Source organism: Dromiciops gliroides, chromosome 2 (assembly GCF_019393635.1).
Source record: "Dromiciops gliroides isolate mDroGli1 chromosome 2, mDroGli1.pri, whole genome shotgun sequence".
Taxonomy (NCBI): domain Eukaryota; kingdom Metazoa; phylum Chordata; class Mammalia; order Microbiotheria; family Microbiotheriidae; genus Dromiciops; species Dromiciops gliroides.
This window is the reverse complement of record NC_057862.1, coordinates 431,425,302-431,440,487: the sequence shown is the minus strand read 5'-3', so window position 1 is coordinate 431,440,487 and position 15,186 is coordinate 431,425,302. Positions and strand designations below refer to the sequence as shown.

At 41.0% G+C, this 15,186-nt stretch overlaps 1 protein-coding gene across 6 annotated transcripts in view; it reads right to left on the bottom strand.

Annotated features, from left to right (window-relative positions):
• SEC16A (SEC16 homolog A, endoplasmic reticulum export factor) overlaps positions 1-14,885 on the bottom strand; it is a 58,023-nt gene extending 43,138 nt beyond the window's left edge. For 2 of the 6 annotated variants that reach the window (XM_043983472.1, XM_043983473.1), the window contains exons 1-2: positions 14,663-14,884; positions 1,807-5,586 (exon numbers count right to left, since the gene is read on the bottom strand). In XM_043983472.1, the coding sequence (XP_043839407.1) occupies positions 1,807-5,511 (3,705 nt within the window). In that variant the 5' untranslated portion in view covers positions 5,512-5,586; positions 14,663-14,884. Of the gene's footprint in view, positions 1-1,806; positions 5,587-14,662 lie in introns of all 6 variants that reach the window. The other 4 variants (XM_043983474.1, XM_043983470.1, XM_043983469.1 and 1 more) reach the window with 4 other exon arrangements.
• Positions 14,886-15,186: the final 301 nt, after the last annotated feature.

The window sequence follows — 15,186 nt, the reverse complement described above, 5'->3', positions numbered from 1 at the left end:
TTTGAATAAAAATGTTTCCCTAAACAGTAGAAGTGAATTCAGTGCTTTGACCGACCACCATAAAAAAATTACATTCATGAAAATATCTAGCAGTAGAACTTTCTCTAAAAGCACCGACTACTTACTCATGTTCACTAACTATAGAAATTTTGTTCAAAGACACCAACAAAGTATCAGACAACACCAGCTCTACCGGTGGCTACCCTGGCATGGGACCATTAGGTTTCTTCCTCAGCTATAAAATTCTAAGATTCCATGATTCTAATTATTAGTCACCTCTATTGCATAGACATCCTTCTAGAAATTAAATGAATAATAGTATTTACCTGGATACGCTAGAACTAAACTAAAAGTTATAAGAGCTGGTTATGCATTATTCTATTCTTAGATGGCTTCCTCAAGACATGTCAAAGAATTTCAAAGTTCTCTGTAAGTAAATCCATTAATAGTAATATCTGATTAAGTGTTAAAACTCATAGACTGAGAATCTAAGGCAAGAGATGAAATGATTTGAAGTGAATCTTAGAGGAAAACTGGTATTAGAAAGTTGGGCTAAAAAGAATATTCACTCAAAAATGACAAAACCTTGCTCCTACTTCAAATCCTTTCTTCCTACATAATCAACCATAACATGCTCGTGAAAGTATACTGGACTATGAATTGAGAAACCGGCATTGTATGCCAGTCTTGACACCAACTATCTTTGTGACTTAGAACAAGTCACTTAATCTCTCTTGTGCTAAGTTTCCTCATCTGTAAAAGGGAAGGGAAGGGAAGAGTAAAGGCTGGTAAGGGGAAAGGTCTTGAACTTGATGATCTCTAAAGTCATAGAGCTAAAGTTCTAGGATTCTAGATTTATTTTCTTCATTAGACAAATAGGCTAGTTTTGTGTCTGAACAAAGGGATTTTTCAAAACCTTCATTACAAATATCACTTCATACCCACCTGAAAGCTAGCTCTAGCACTTCCATGGGAAGTAGCCCACAAGTGACCCAAGGTTCTTAAAGGTCACACTAAGTAAGGAAGGGCAAGCTCTGGGTAGATTCTCTTGACCTAGGAAAGCTTCATGTATATCCCCCCACCCCATCCCCGGGGATTGCTGTCTAAGGAAATGACCTGGTAAATTCAGAGAAACGAATCACCACAGTTTTAGTCACCAGGTGAGGAATGTTTTTGACCTCGGCAAGTCATGAAGATCACCACTAAATGTAGAAGAGTCTGTAATCTGTATCAGTGGAGAAAACCCCAACATGATGAAATCACAGATTTCTGAGGCATTGAAGTAATATTACTAAATGTAGAAAGAGCAGTCTTTTCCCCTTTACCTGTTAGTTTTGTACTTTTTTTTTTTGAGTGGGTCAATGAGGGTTAAGTGACTTGCCCAGGGTCACACAGCTAGTAAGTGTCAAGTGTCTGAGGCCAGATTTGAACTCAGGATCTCCTGACTCCAGGGCCAGTGCTTTATCCACTGTGCTATCTAGCTACCCTACCTGTTAAGTTTTAATCAATATTAAAGAAAATTTATGCTCATCATTTTTTCTTGGCTATGATTCCATTAGTTTATTAAAATATTTTTCCTAAAGACTTCCACCCTGATGACGTTAAAATGATTCAAAAGTTATTTCTAAAGTTTCTTACACTGGTCTTTCTAGTAAAAATTAGAGCAAAGTTTTATAAATCTACACATTGGTTATCATGTAATATAAGACAAGACATATTTTGATCATGGACCCAAATAGCAAAACAAAAACTATGAACAGTAAGATAGTTATAAATATTGGTTAGTAAAAAAGCACCGACACTTACCGGGTAATAAAGGGAAGCTGTTCTAGGATCTGAAGGATAGAGTGGTGGATAGTGAGGTTGGTAGGCATCATAAAGATGCCTGTAATAGTAATAAGATGACAGGTTCTGAGGTGGACCAAAAGCATTCTGAGGAGTCTGTGATGGTGGCCACTGCTGCTCTTGTTGACTAGCGGGTTGGCCAGAGTGAGTTGAACTGGTTGGAATGCTAGATGATTGTGAGAGTTGTTGCTGCTCCACCTTACCCTGACTTGGTAGCTGCGGTGAATTTCCTGATGGTAACAAATCAGGTTGATTTCCAGAGTTTGAAGGATCAGATGTTGTCTTGGGCACCTGAGCAGCTGATGCCCCTTGTTGCTGAGGTAAGGCCTCTGGCTGGGATTTATCAAGGGCACTCTGGTGCTGTATATCTTTTGTTACCTGTTGGTAGAAATGTTCTTTATCATGCAGTTCAGGCCCAGAATGACTTCTATGATTAGTGATGGCTTGTTGTGAAAAAGCTGGACCACTAGAATGTGATATATTATGTGCTCGCACAGAACTGTATGTACTTTGATTTTCCAAAGTCCGGTTTAATGTAAAGTCAAGTGCTTCAGAGGTTTCTTCCTGATAATTGGTGAGATTTGCTTTATTAGCATGGGGTATTAGGGTGCTGTTCACTGGTGGAACTAACACTACACCTGTGTTTCTAGTAGAAAGATTAGTCCCTGGCATAGCAGACAAATTAACCATTGGTTTAATAGCATATTCAGAAGGAAAACTTTCTGAATTCTGATTTTTTTGACATTCTGGAACCAAGTTAAGTGGCACCTGATGAGATGGTGGTTGAACCAGTAAGTTGGGAGATTGATTAGAAACCATTTCAGATGTGGTACCAGGACCTTTTGAGAAATTAGTATGGGAATGATTGGTAGGTAATGGTGAATTAACAGGAGATGCAGCTTGAGTCCCAGACAAGGGAATGCTTTCCCCAGGTACACCAGCACACAGAGGCTGACTGCTTTGGGCAGACTTGTCCCCCACAGCAGTATCTTTGCAAGAACGATTATTTTCATTATAACTTAATTGATTAGACAAGGAAGCAGAAAAATTAATGGGCTGTGTCAAATTATAACTCTGATTAGGCTGGGCAATCAAGATTGGTTGATTCTGTAAAGATTCAGTGGGTGGTGAGGACAATAAACTTGCATAACCAGAACTTGCCTGAGACTGAAGGGCCTCCTCTTCTCCCATTTTGGGAGGGTTCTCAAGATTTTCAGAGGATACATTGCCATCCTGAGGGGTATGTATAGGAATAGAGCCTGGTTTTCTTGGCTGCAGACTGGATAATCCTTCATCTGGTGGCTGAATAATTTCAGAAGCCTGTGTTTTAGCAGGTACAGAAAGTGCAGGAGCAGGTGGTGCGAGGACAACATTTCCTCTAAAGTTAGGTAGTTCATTCTGTGCCCACAAAGTAGCTGCAGGGCTCTCACACTTTTTAGTGTTACCTTGAGCCCTTGAGGGTCGTTTTTCAGAAGGCATGGGTACATTTTCCATAAGTACTCCCCCACCATGGGGAAGCACATTAACAGCTTCATCAGTTGTTGTAAGAGGCAAAGGATGTGCATGAGGGGTAAAGAATGTTTCCATGTTGTCTGGAGGTTGTTCCAGATTACCTGGTGAGGCAGCTGGCACTGTAACAGTTGGTTTACTTTTGTTCTGCTTGGAATGGCTCTCTCTAAGTTCACCTACCACATTTGCTCGATCTGCCTCAATAGGTTTTACCCCAACTCCATGGGCCCTTACAGGTTCAAAAGAACTATTTGCACTTGTCTGAAATATTCCTGTAGGTTTAGGAGGGCTTGGAGTTGGGGGCTGGGAGAGATTGCTATGGTAATTCTTGTTTATGTTATCATTTGTCTCTCCTACTAAAGGAAAAGAATCAATCTGCTTAAAGAAACTATCTGAAGTCTCTTCATGAGGTTTCCCAACTTCTTGCTGAATAAATGTGCCCACTGATTCTTGGGGTCTTGCTGAACTAGAAATACTCCTATGACTTACATTGCTATAGTTAGAGGATACACTATCAGACCGGACTGGATGAGGTATTGAATCAGGTGCTTCTAAATTTGGCCCTCCTTCAGCATAACTTACAATACTGTGCTTTGAACCTGACTGCCCTGGGAGTGGCCCATATCTAAACTGATCATTTGGAGAGGAAGGATTTAAATTTGGGGGTTCACTTGGTGGAACTTCTTGATTCTGAATGCATTCTAAATTCTCAACATTTTCATATTGTGCACCAACAGCACCACAAGTTTTAACAGTACAAGCCTTGTCATCATTAACATAAATGTCACAGTTTTTAGTGGTTTGTTTATCATGTTGGTTACTGGTAGATTGAGAAAAGTATTGCTGGGTCTCTAGTCCTTGTTGAGTAGACTCATTAGCTGAACCTTTAGGAACTGATGCCTGAAAAGGGATACTTGCTCCAACCTGCATAGGATGCAGAAGGGGATGGCTTCCATGTCCAGAATTTGGTGGAAAACCATCAAAGTCAGATTTAACAGTAGTGTCTGCTTTTTCTGATGAAAGATTTTCCTCGTTTTCCGCCTCTTCCCCTTTGAAAAACATTGTGATAGTTCCTGAATTTGCTTCTGGGAGTAAATGACTGGTTACAGCCTCAGTTCTACACTGTGGTTGGTTTTCTAAGCTATTTCCCTGAGCAATGGGATTAACTAAAGGAGGGTCTGGTAAATGCTGTTTGCTCACTCCTAGATTCTGCCTAAAATCCTGACTGGGCCAACTACTAACTCCTGGATTTTGCCTAGATGCATTTTCAGGCTGAACATTATTTGCTGTGTTGCTACTCTGAGAAGGGACTATCTCATTCCTTTCACTGCCAACCAAGGGTCCTGATGTAGAAACTAATGGAATATGTTGCTGATGTCCAGGAACTTGATGCATATTTGCTTGAGGAAGAAAATGAGAACTACCAGAAGCAGGAGGAACTACATTCTGAGAAGATGGTTCGATGTATGGTGAATAATTCTGAACTGAAGACTGCGGACTTCCTTGAACTGGTCTCCACTGGACTGGGCTTTGCTGATGAGGTTGAGGAAAGAATGATGCTGTACTTGGTGCTGAAGTGCTGCCATTTGGATCTTGCTGACTTAATGGCCTACAAGGCAGAGGCACACCACTTTGAAGATGTCCCCCAAAAGAATTTTCAAGTCCTGCTCCAGGATTATAATGTGAAGGAACAGATGAAGCCTGAATTCCAGGTTCTGCAGTTGAATGAATTTCTGCACTACTATTCATAACATGTCCGGGCATCATGGTAGGAGCCAATACATTTGTAAATGAGTCAGTATTTACTCCAGGTTGTGATACAGGTCCAGACAAAGATGTATAAAGTCCTTGTGAATTATCCCCTGCATGGGTATGAGGTACATGCATACCAGGTGGCTGAGAAAACATTGGTGGTGAAGGACCTTGCATAATAAGTGAGTTGCCTTTGGACGGATTGCCTGATGCTGTTCCTTGTGGAGTCTGTCTGCCAAATGCAAAAGGATCTGTTACAGGTTGCACTGGGCCAGCTACAGCAGTCACTGGTGCATTAGCCCGCCTGCTATATGGACTGTTAGACCAATACATATTACGGGCACCTCCTACAGGAGGTGGTCCACCCGTTCCAGAAGGAACAGTCTGAGGTGGTGGCTGCATCATTTACTTCTTGCTAAGTCAGTCTTGCAAAATCAGATGCTTTTTTCCCAAAGAAGCTGAAGACAGATTCTCCTTAAGCTAGAATAAGAAATTTTAGAGAAATACAAAATGTTATAAAGAAATTTAAAAAGTTATACTGATTAATTTTTATTCAAAGATCGCTTTATGAAAAGAAAAGGTTCTTAAAATGGTTTTGATTCATTTATGGACTTAGTAATACAACCCTGCTAGTAACAATTTTTTTTACACATGTGTTATCATTATCCCCACACTACCTTCACCAAAATGACAATCTATCTGACTTAACAATAGGTTGAGGACCACCAAAACTAAAGCACATCACCAAATGGTGTAACAACTTTTAAAAGAAAAAGAAATATAAACTAGAAAATTCTCCATTCCATTTTTACAAACAAAAGGAAATGAGGAAAATTCAATTACATATATTTTCAACTAAAAGGTTCTTTATACCATGATATAAAGTATCTCATTTTTATCTATTTATCTTTTTATTTAATTGTTTAATTTGGTGGGGGCAATTGGGGTTAAGTGACTTGCCTAGGGTCACATAGCTAGTAAGTGTCAAGTGTCTGAGGCTGCATTTGAACTCAGGTCCTCCTGACTCCAGGGCAAGTGCTCTATCCACTGTGCCACCTAGCTGCCCCTAGTATCTCATTTAAAAAAAATAATAGTTTTTAATACCTAGCATTTACACTTCTGTAAATCGCTTTACAAATATTATCTCATTTTAACTTTATGACAACCCTAGGAGGAAGGTACTATTATTATCTTCATTTCACAAATAAGGAAATAGAGGAAGATTAAGGTCAATTAACTTTCCCATGGTCACACAACTACTAAGTGTCTGAGGCATAATTTGAACTCAGGTATTTCTGATTCCAAGTCTAGTATACTTTGCTAGCAGCATAAGTGCATAGTTGATGGTTCTAAATCTACCTGTAACAAAACAAGGTTTATCTAAACAGCCAAAATAACTGCAGGCAACACTGCTTTAAATTAAAATCCTGGGTTTAAAAAAAGCTGAAAATTGGGGGCAGCTAGGTGGTGCAGTGGATAGAGCACCGGCCCTGGAGTCAGGACCTGACTTCAAATTTGACCTGAGTTCAAATGCAGCCTCAGACACTTAACAATTTCTAGCTGTGTGACCCTGGGCAAGTCACTTAACCCCAATTGCCTCACTTAAAAAAAAAAAAGGCTGAAAGTGGAAAATAAGTTTAATGCAGCATCTAAATATCAAACTAAAGTCCCAATTTATAAATTCCAAAATTGGCAGCATGTCCATAAACTTCCTGTAGAAAACAAAAGAGAAGGGGAAAAAAATCTATATTAGCAATATATATCGAACTGGAAACAATCCATAATTTAAGGTAGCTCCTCACATATATGAGTTATATACTTATGTCAGGTAAAATTCTTAATTTTCTATTAATCTTTTTTTTTAAAGAAGTTTATCTAATCAAATAGAGGTACTTTGGTGAAAACCCTCTAAGGAAATGTATATGAAAACTCCCAAACATAATAATTATTATATAACTTTGACCTTCATAATTTGATATATACTTTAGTCCATGTACTTTCTCAGCTTTCCTAAATACTGATTCTGATAAATCCTCCATTCCTTTTATACAGTTCACCCCTCCCCCCACCCCGTGTTTAATACCAAGGCTGACACATAGTAGGAGCTTAATAAATACTTGTTGATTGATTTATTTCAAGCTAAGCTGGAACCATACCAAAGCAAATAAGAAAATCTACAACTCAGTTTTCTATTGCTTAATGGTAGAAATGAATCTTTCTCAGATTTGCGAAATGATGGTTTAAAATTCCATTCAACTTAAACAAAATATAGCTTTATTACTGAATATATTTCAATCAATGAAGAAGATGCATTCCAAAAACACATTGTGTTGTCAGAAACTTTTGTCAGTCACCTAGCATTTACTAAGTGACTCCTATGTGCTAGGCGTTGTGCTAAGTGCTGGGGATACAAGGAAAGACAAAAGACAACCCTGTTCTCAAGGAACTTTATAGTCTAATTTGTTACTAGAAGTAAACATAACAGAGGGGGCAGAGGAAATTTCTAGGACAAAGGATTCCCTCACCACCTCTACCACTTCAAAACTCTATCCCTCTAGTGCAGAAGATAAGGCTTCATCCCACTTTCTTTATGCCTGAGTTTGTTAAGAGGAGCTTTGTTCCCAGAGATTTTTTAATTCAAATTAACAATGTGGTATAGTGGAATGAGCATGAGATTGAAAGTTAAAGATTTGCATTTTATCCCCGTTTCTTCCTAAGACCCTAATTTCACTTCTCTAGAGAGAATAAGGACATGGACAAGGGGTGGTTGTCTGAATCTATAAACGAATTTCATTCTAAGGTTTTTAAATTTTCATTTAAATCTTTCCCTAATTTTTAAAAGAAATCAAAAGTCTTCCAAATTTTATATAGAACTTAGAAATATTTTATAAAGAAAAAAAGAAAATTACCCCCCACAAAAGTTCCCCCTAAACAGCCTTTTTCTTTTTTTTTAATTTTTTCACCTTCCTCAAAAGTGTTTTGCTTTTTACTGCTCTCTCCCCCAATCTGCCCTTCCCTCCTTCCCCTCTTCTCCCCCTCCTTATCTCCCTCCCCTCCCTCAGGGCAAAAATATATTACTGGGGCAGCTAGGTGGCACAGTGGATAGAGCACCGGCCCTGAAGTGAGGAGTACCTGGGTTCAAATCCGGCCTCAGACACTTAACACTTACTAGCTGTGTGACCCTGGGCAAGTCACTTAACCCCAACTGCCTCACTAAAAAATATATATATATAACTATACCTACTTGAGTATGTATGTTAGTCCCTCTTTGAGTCAGTTCTGATGATATTAAGGTTCACTCACTCCCCAGCTCCTTCCCCCTCTTCCCCTCCCCTCCATAAGCTTTTTTCTTGTTTCCTTCATGTGAACTACCTCTCCCTAGACCATCTCTCCCCTTCCCCTTCCCCCAGTCTATTCCTCCTACACCTCAACCCTATTTTAAAGATGTCATCATGGGTTAGTTAGGTGGCACAGTGGACAAAGCACTAGCCCTGGACCCAGGAGGCTGCAAGCCCAAATCCAGCCCCAGACATAAGACACCCCACCCTGTTTGCCTCACAAAGAACAAAACATAAATGCTTTACAGATATCATCCCTTCATATTCAGTTCAGACCTGTTTTCTGTGAATTTCTTACTGAGAAAGTTCTTATGAGTTCAAAGTATTATCTTCCCATGTAGGAATGTAAACAGCCCCAAACAGCCTTTTTAAAACAATATACAAGGGCAGCTAGGTGGCACAGTGGATAGAGCACTGACCCTGGATTCAGGAGGACCTGAGTTCAAATCCAGCCTCAGACCCTTGACAATTACTGGCTGTGTGACCCTGGGCAAGTCACTTAACCCCAATTGCCTCACCAAAAAACCCCCCAAAAAACCCAATATACAGGTGACAATACTCAACTTTATCCAAAACCACCCCCAATTTGAGCTTCCTTCCTCTATTATTTACTATTTAATGCACAGGCATTTAGTTTATTACTAGTTAGTAGGGCACTTTATTCACTAGGAAATTTTACATTGAGTAAAATTATTATGCAACTTTAACTTGACACCTTTATAAAGGCAAAAAGACTGTTTCAAAGAAACCAACTTATCTTTTCACAGTTAAATTATTCATAAACTGATCTCTTCAATTAAGCTGAATTGTGTCTATGTTAAACACCCTAGTACAGCTCCATTTTCTGCACAAATGCCTTGCTATCACCAAAACGAAGCATTCATAAAATACGTGTCCTTTAAAATATTTTAGGCTAAAAGAAGCATTTAAATACAAGCGTCGAGGAAAACCCTAAACTCTTACTGTAGAGGCCTTTATCCTACCTTGGTATTAATGTAACAACTCTCTTTAAATAACTTTAGAACTAGGAAAGAATGCAGATAAATGAAAACTACATACTAAATTCTACCAAATACTCTTAGCTAGAAAGAAATCAACCCACCTAAATATGAAAACTCAAAGATCTTTTTTCTGTTTCTTTGAAAGGTTTTTACAGAGTCGGGGACTAACTTACAAACCACCTTATTTTTAAAGGCTTTTCAGCTGAATTTAAAGAAATGCTGTTTGGAATAGAAAGAATTGCTGAGGTGATTCAGTCAACAACTAAAGGCATAAAGCATTACTTTGCCCTCTGACTTCCTGTGCAATATGACACTGTCCTCATTACCAAAAATGGAGCAATAAAAAAGAGTGCACAGTCAAGATAAAGTTGAAACGTACAAAAATAATTTAAAAATAATAGCCACACATCGAATGACTGTAGGTTGATTTACTTGGTATCCAGCAACATCCCAAGATAAGAAATGTCCTTCTAACACCCAGGGTCATACATATTTAAAAAGAAAAGTCAACTAGCAATACACATCCAATCTAAGGAGCAGTTTAAAATCTACAAGTATAATACTGAACCACCTGATCTCAAAGTGCCTTCTAACAAAGTGTTCAGACACAAAGTTTCTATTGTAGATGTTTTCAGGAAAAAGAGAGAGAACTTAAATTCCTCTTATGATAAACTTGTATTAAAAATGCAGCTGAGATGATGAGTGAGATGAGCAGAACCAGAAGAACATTGTACACAGTATCATCAACATTGAGTGTTGACCTACTGTGATGGACTATATTCTTCTCACCAATGCAATGGTACAGAAGAATTCCAGGGAACTCACGATAGAAGAGGATCTCCAAATCCAAGAAAAAAAAAGAAAAAAAGAACTGTGGAGTATAGATGCTGATTGAACCATATTATTTCTTTTGTTTTGGGTGCTGTTGTTTTTTTTTTCTATTTTGAGGTTTTGCATCACTGCTCTGATTTTTTCTCTTGTAACAGGATTAATGCAGAAATAGGATTAATGTTATTATGTGTATATATATGTGTGTGTATATATCTATATCTATATGTATATGTATAGAGATATATTGACATAACCTATATCAGATTACCTGCTGTCTAGGGGAGGGGGGAGGGAGGGGAGGGAGGGAGAAAAATCTGAAATTGTAAAGCTTGTATAAACAAAAGTTGAGAACTATCATTACATGTAACGGAAAAAATAAAATATCTTATACATTAAAAATAAAATAAAATAAAATAAAAATAAAAAATAAAAATGCAGCTGAAATTTCCCCTGTAGGAAAATACTGGCCACCGGTGAAAGGAGAAAACAAAAATAAAGCTCCTATCACATCCAAGAGTAAATAAAATAAAACCATACCTAAGGAAAACCCTTTCTCATCCAGCAAAGGGACAGAATATTTATATATAAAGCATCTCAGAGCAGAGACCAAAGAGACTAGAAATCAGAATGCTTCAATTTCTCCTAAAAAAAGGCTTCAGGTTTCTTCTAAGAAGTGAGTCTGAATCTTTTTTAAAGAAATTTATCAAAATAACTACACAGAAGATTGTCAAAAAGACTCCAAGGACTCTCTAGAAAGTTTAACCACTTTTCTAAGAACCTTCAGATAGTATCAATTTAGCCTACAGGTAAAGGAACAGTCAAATCCCTTTAATTTCAACCCAGTTCTGGGGTGTTCTTATGACATATAGTCCACATTCAACCAGTCATGATTCTACATCTATTGGATGTGAAAAAAAAGTCCCCAGTAGCTCAAACTCCACCACGCAGTTTGTTAAAATACAAGCTCATGCTAAGATGTACTGTACTATAATCCCCAAACCTAGTTTTATCTTCAGCAGCATACCCCTCCATTAAATTGGTTGATAATGGAGCATCTGATATTTTTATACCAAAATAAAGATCCTTTAGGACTTAAAGAAAATCACTGCTTCCTATCATAGGAATGCCACTGAGTTCCAAGCTCTACACAAAGGACATAGGACAGTTGTAAGGAAGCAATAAAGGATCTGCACATCCTCCCCGCCCCCACCTCTTTCCCATCCTTGAAAGCATCTTCCCTTCACTGTAAATAAATGATTGCTAAATTGACTTGTTTCCCCTCCTCCACAAAACACTCCCCTATAGCTGTAATCTGCTCCCTGCCTCAGTCTGCTGCCTCCAACCAACTGCTTCTACAGCACTACCCTTACCACAATACCTTCCCCTAATTGCAACATCCTAAAGGAACCTTCCTTTGGATCAGCAAAACATTTCAATTCAATTCCATGTTTCTTAAGCCTAGAACAGCACTAAGGCAGTAGGCTTCAAAAAAGAGCCCTGGACAGGGATTTAGGAGATCTGAGTTCTAGTCCAGGTCTGCCTCCAGCTGTTTGACTAAGTCATTCCAGTTCAAATTTCCTGACCTGGCTGTCAAACTATGAAAACCAATGACCAGAGTCACAGAGATTATGCAACCACTGTTAACTCTGAAAAATACCAAAAAGTTCACAGAAGTTAATCCCCCAACTTTTAACTCTGAAAAATAAAATAAGTCCTTTTGGTTCAGATTTCTTGACCTGGCATTCTCAAGGCTCTGCCTAAAACTTGGTACCACCTTACTCTTTAGCCCTTATCACATGCGACCCCACTGTGAGCACACTGCCCTCTAACCAAATAGACTGAGTCTCCCCCAGAATACAGACTTCTCAAGCCTCCGTGCAGTTATTCTCTTCCTTATACCTGGAATGGGCTCTTTGTCTCTCAGCCAGGTGAATTTCTCTTGATCCTTTAAAGTCTTCCCAATAACCTCTCTACTTAGTCTTCACTCAGCATTGTTTTGTACCTGTTCATTGTCCATTACCTTATCTGTGCTCGTACTATAATACTAGACTACAAACATTATAAGGACAGGAACCAGGCCTCCCTCCTCTCTCCCAAGAACTTCATATCTTACCTAGTAGAGTGCTGCGTACACAATAGGCTCTTCCTGGGATTTAGAGTTGTAAGAGATTTTAAGAGTCATTGAATGTAATCTCCTCATTTTGGAGTAGAGGAACTATAAACCCAGAGTTCCCAAGATCACATAGGAATAAGTGGCAGGGCCAGTCTATCAGCCCAGGTCTTTTGACTCTAAATCGCTCAAACTCCTCTGGGCCTTAGCTTCCTTATCTTTAAAAATATATATATGGGATTAACAGCAGTAGTGCTTCCTTTGGATTTTTTTTTGATGAGGCCTGGTTCTCGCTCTAAGAAAAGATATGGAGGGGGGCAGCTAGATGGCGTGGTGGTTAAAGCACCGGCCCTGGATTCAGGAGTACCTGAGTTCAAATCCTGGCTGAGACACTTGACACTTACTAGCTGTGTGACCCTGGGCAAGTCACTTAACCCCCATTGCCTGCAAAAAAAACCAACAACAAAAAACCCCAACCCCCCCCCCAAAGAAAAGATATGGGAGGATAAACCATAATAAAAGCTAATGGTAATTAGACACACTTGGAAACAACACAGTGTAGGGAAATTAAATTAGGGCTGGACTTTTAGGAGCCCTGAGTGCTGCTTCTGACACTTACATACTGTGTGTACATTCTCTTCAACCACACAGCCACCACCCTAGTTATAGGCCCTCATCATCTCTCACCTGGACTACTGCCTTCTAAACAGCCTCCCCGTTCCAATCCAGCCACTACTCAGCTGCCAAAAGCAATTTTCCTAAAGCAAATGTCTGACTGTCACACATACCCTCTACTCAATAAATTCCAGAGGCTCCCTCTTACCTTCAGAATAAAATTTAAAACCCTTGGTTTGGCAATCATAGCATTTTACAACCTGCCTCTTTCCTACCTGTCCGGTCTTCTTAAATTATTCTGCTCTCCTTTCTATGGTCCACATGTACTGGCCTATTAACATTTCCTTGAACAGGACTCTCTGTCCTGACTTTGTGCTTTTGTCCTGGCTGTCTCCCATGTCTTCACCTCTGCTTCTTAGCTTTTCTGGCTTCCTTCGAGACTCACATAAACCCCACCTTCTGCAGGAGGCCTTGCCTGGTCCCCCACAGTGCTGTGAAGAGAACAAGCAAGTCATTGAAAGAGGGTGATATTTCTCCACTAGTTGTTTTTTTTTTTTTAGCTAGGCAACTGGGATTAAGTGACTTGCCCAGGGTCACACAGCTAGTAAGTAAATGTCTGAGGCCAGATTTGAACTCAGGTACTCCTGACTCCAGGACTATTGCTCTATCCACTGTGCCACCTAGCTGCCCCAAGAGGGTGATATTTCAAGAAGAGTAGCACAGGAGGCAAAAGATCTATATTCTAAACACAAGTTCTGTTACTAATTCTTTATGGGACTGTGGGTAAGTCACTTGCTCTCTCAAGGCCTCAGGTCCTCCCTGTCCTAACAAAATAAGAGTTCGACCGGATGATCTTTGTAGATTTGCTGAATCTACAACCTCCTTAATTTTACGGATATGGAAAAAGAAGTCCAGAGAAAATACCTTACACACAATAGGCTCTTATAAATGTTTAATTGAACTGACTGGAGGAATACACAGGTGGTAAAAGAACCAGAATCCCCACAAAGATCCTCCTGACTCCAAGATCCAAGGGTCTTTCAATTGCATGAAGCTGCTTCGCTTTAGAAGCGGCAACTCCTGGGTCCCAGAGCAATTGGGTGCCGAAAGGGGGTTGGAATCCAAGTGTCCTGGTTGCCCGGTGCCCACCGTGCCCCCCTGCCTCCACCACTGCAAGAACGCTGTTTGGAGGGCTAGGGGATTCGGGGGTGGAGAGAAAGGAGCACCGAGGGCAGGCGTGGGGAGGGCTTCCTACGGGCCTCCCGGGTGCGGGGTTAGAATCCTGATATGTCAGGGCTGGAATGTCCCCAGGAATCATAGGATGTCGAGCTAGAAGGACTCTTGAAGATCACCCAGTTCCAACTCTCATTCTACAGAAAGAGAAACTGAGGCTCGGAGAGCAGACGAAACTTGCGCAGAGTCGCAGGGTGGGTTAACATTAGAGCCATTTACAATCAGACCTCCTGGCCTCCAAACCCAACCGAAGGTCCCCTCCTCTCGGCTCTTCCCAAGTCCGGGAAGGCTACCTGGAGGCGGCGGCGCCGGCAGGCTCTGAAAGAAGCGTTTCAAAAGGTGGGGACGCCCGGTGCTCCCGGCGCGTTCTTCCTCGGGGCCGGGGCTGGCCTGTCCCCGCCGGCCCCCAACCCCCAGCCCCTGCTTACCTGACAGAGCCCAGGTCAGGCCGGGCTCCCCCGTCCCACAAGCCCGCCGCGGGGAGGCCGCTGAGGCCACACCGCCGTTCCCCGAGCGACCGCCCGCCCGCTCCTCTCAGAAGCCGCGGGGGAAGGTAGCGGCAGTGGCGGTGGTGGCGGTGGTGGCGACGGCGGCTCCGGTTCCCCCCAGCTCAGACCCCATAGCCGCTGCAGCCATCTTGGCACATCCGGCTCCGGTTGCCTCGGCCGCCGCCGTCGCCGACGTGTCCGACCCCTGCGTCACGGCGTGACCCCGCTTCGTCCCGCCCCCGACGCTGACGTCCTGGCCGTCACGGAAGTGGGAGTGATTTCTTGCCGGGAGAAAAACTATCCAAATTCTCCCTACAAAATGTGGTGTGTAGAGAAGCAACATTCCTTACCCCCAGGTTAATGTGGAAAATCTATCTTGAAGGTTGATTCCCGTGCCCTTCGCCAGGGAGGCTCGGCTATTTCCGTCAATTACGGAGATTACCGAAGCTGAGGAAGGTTAAGTG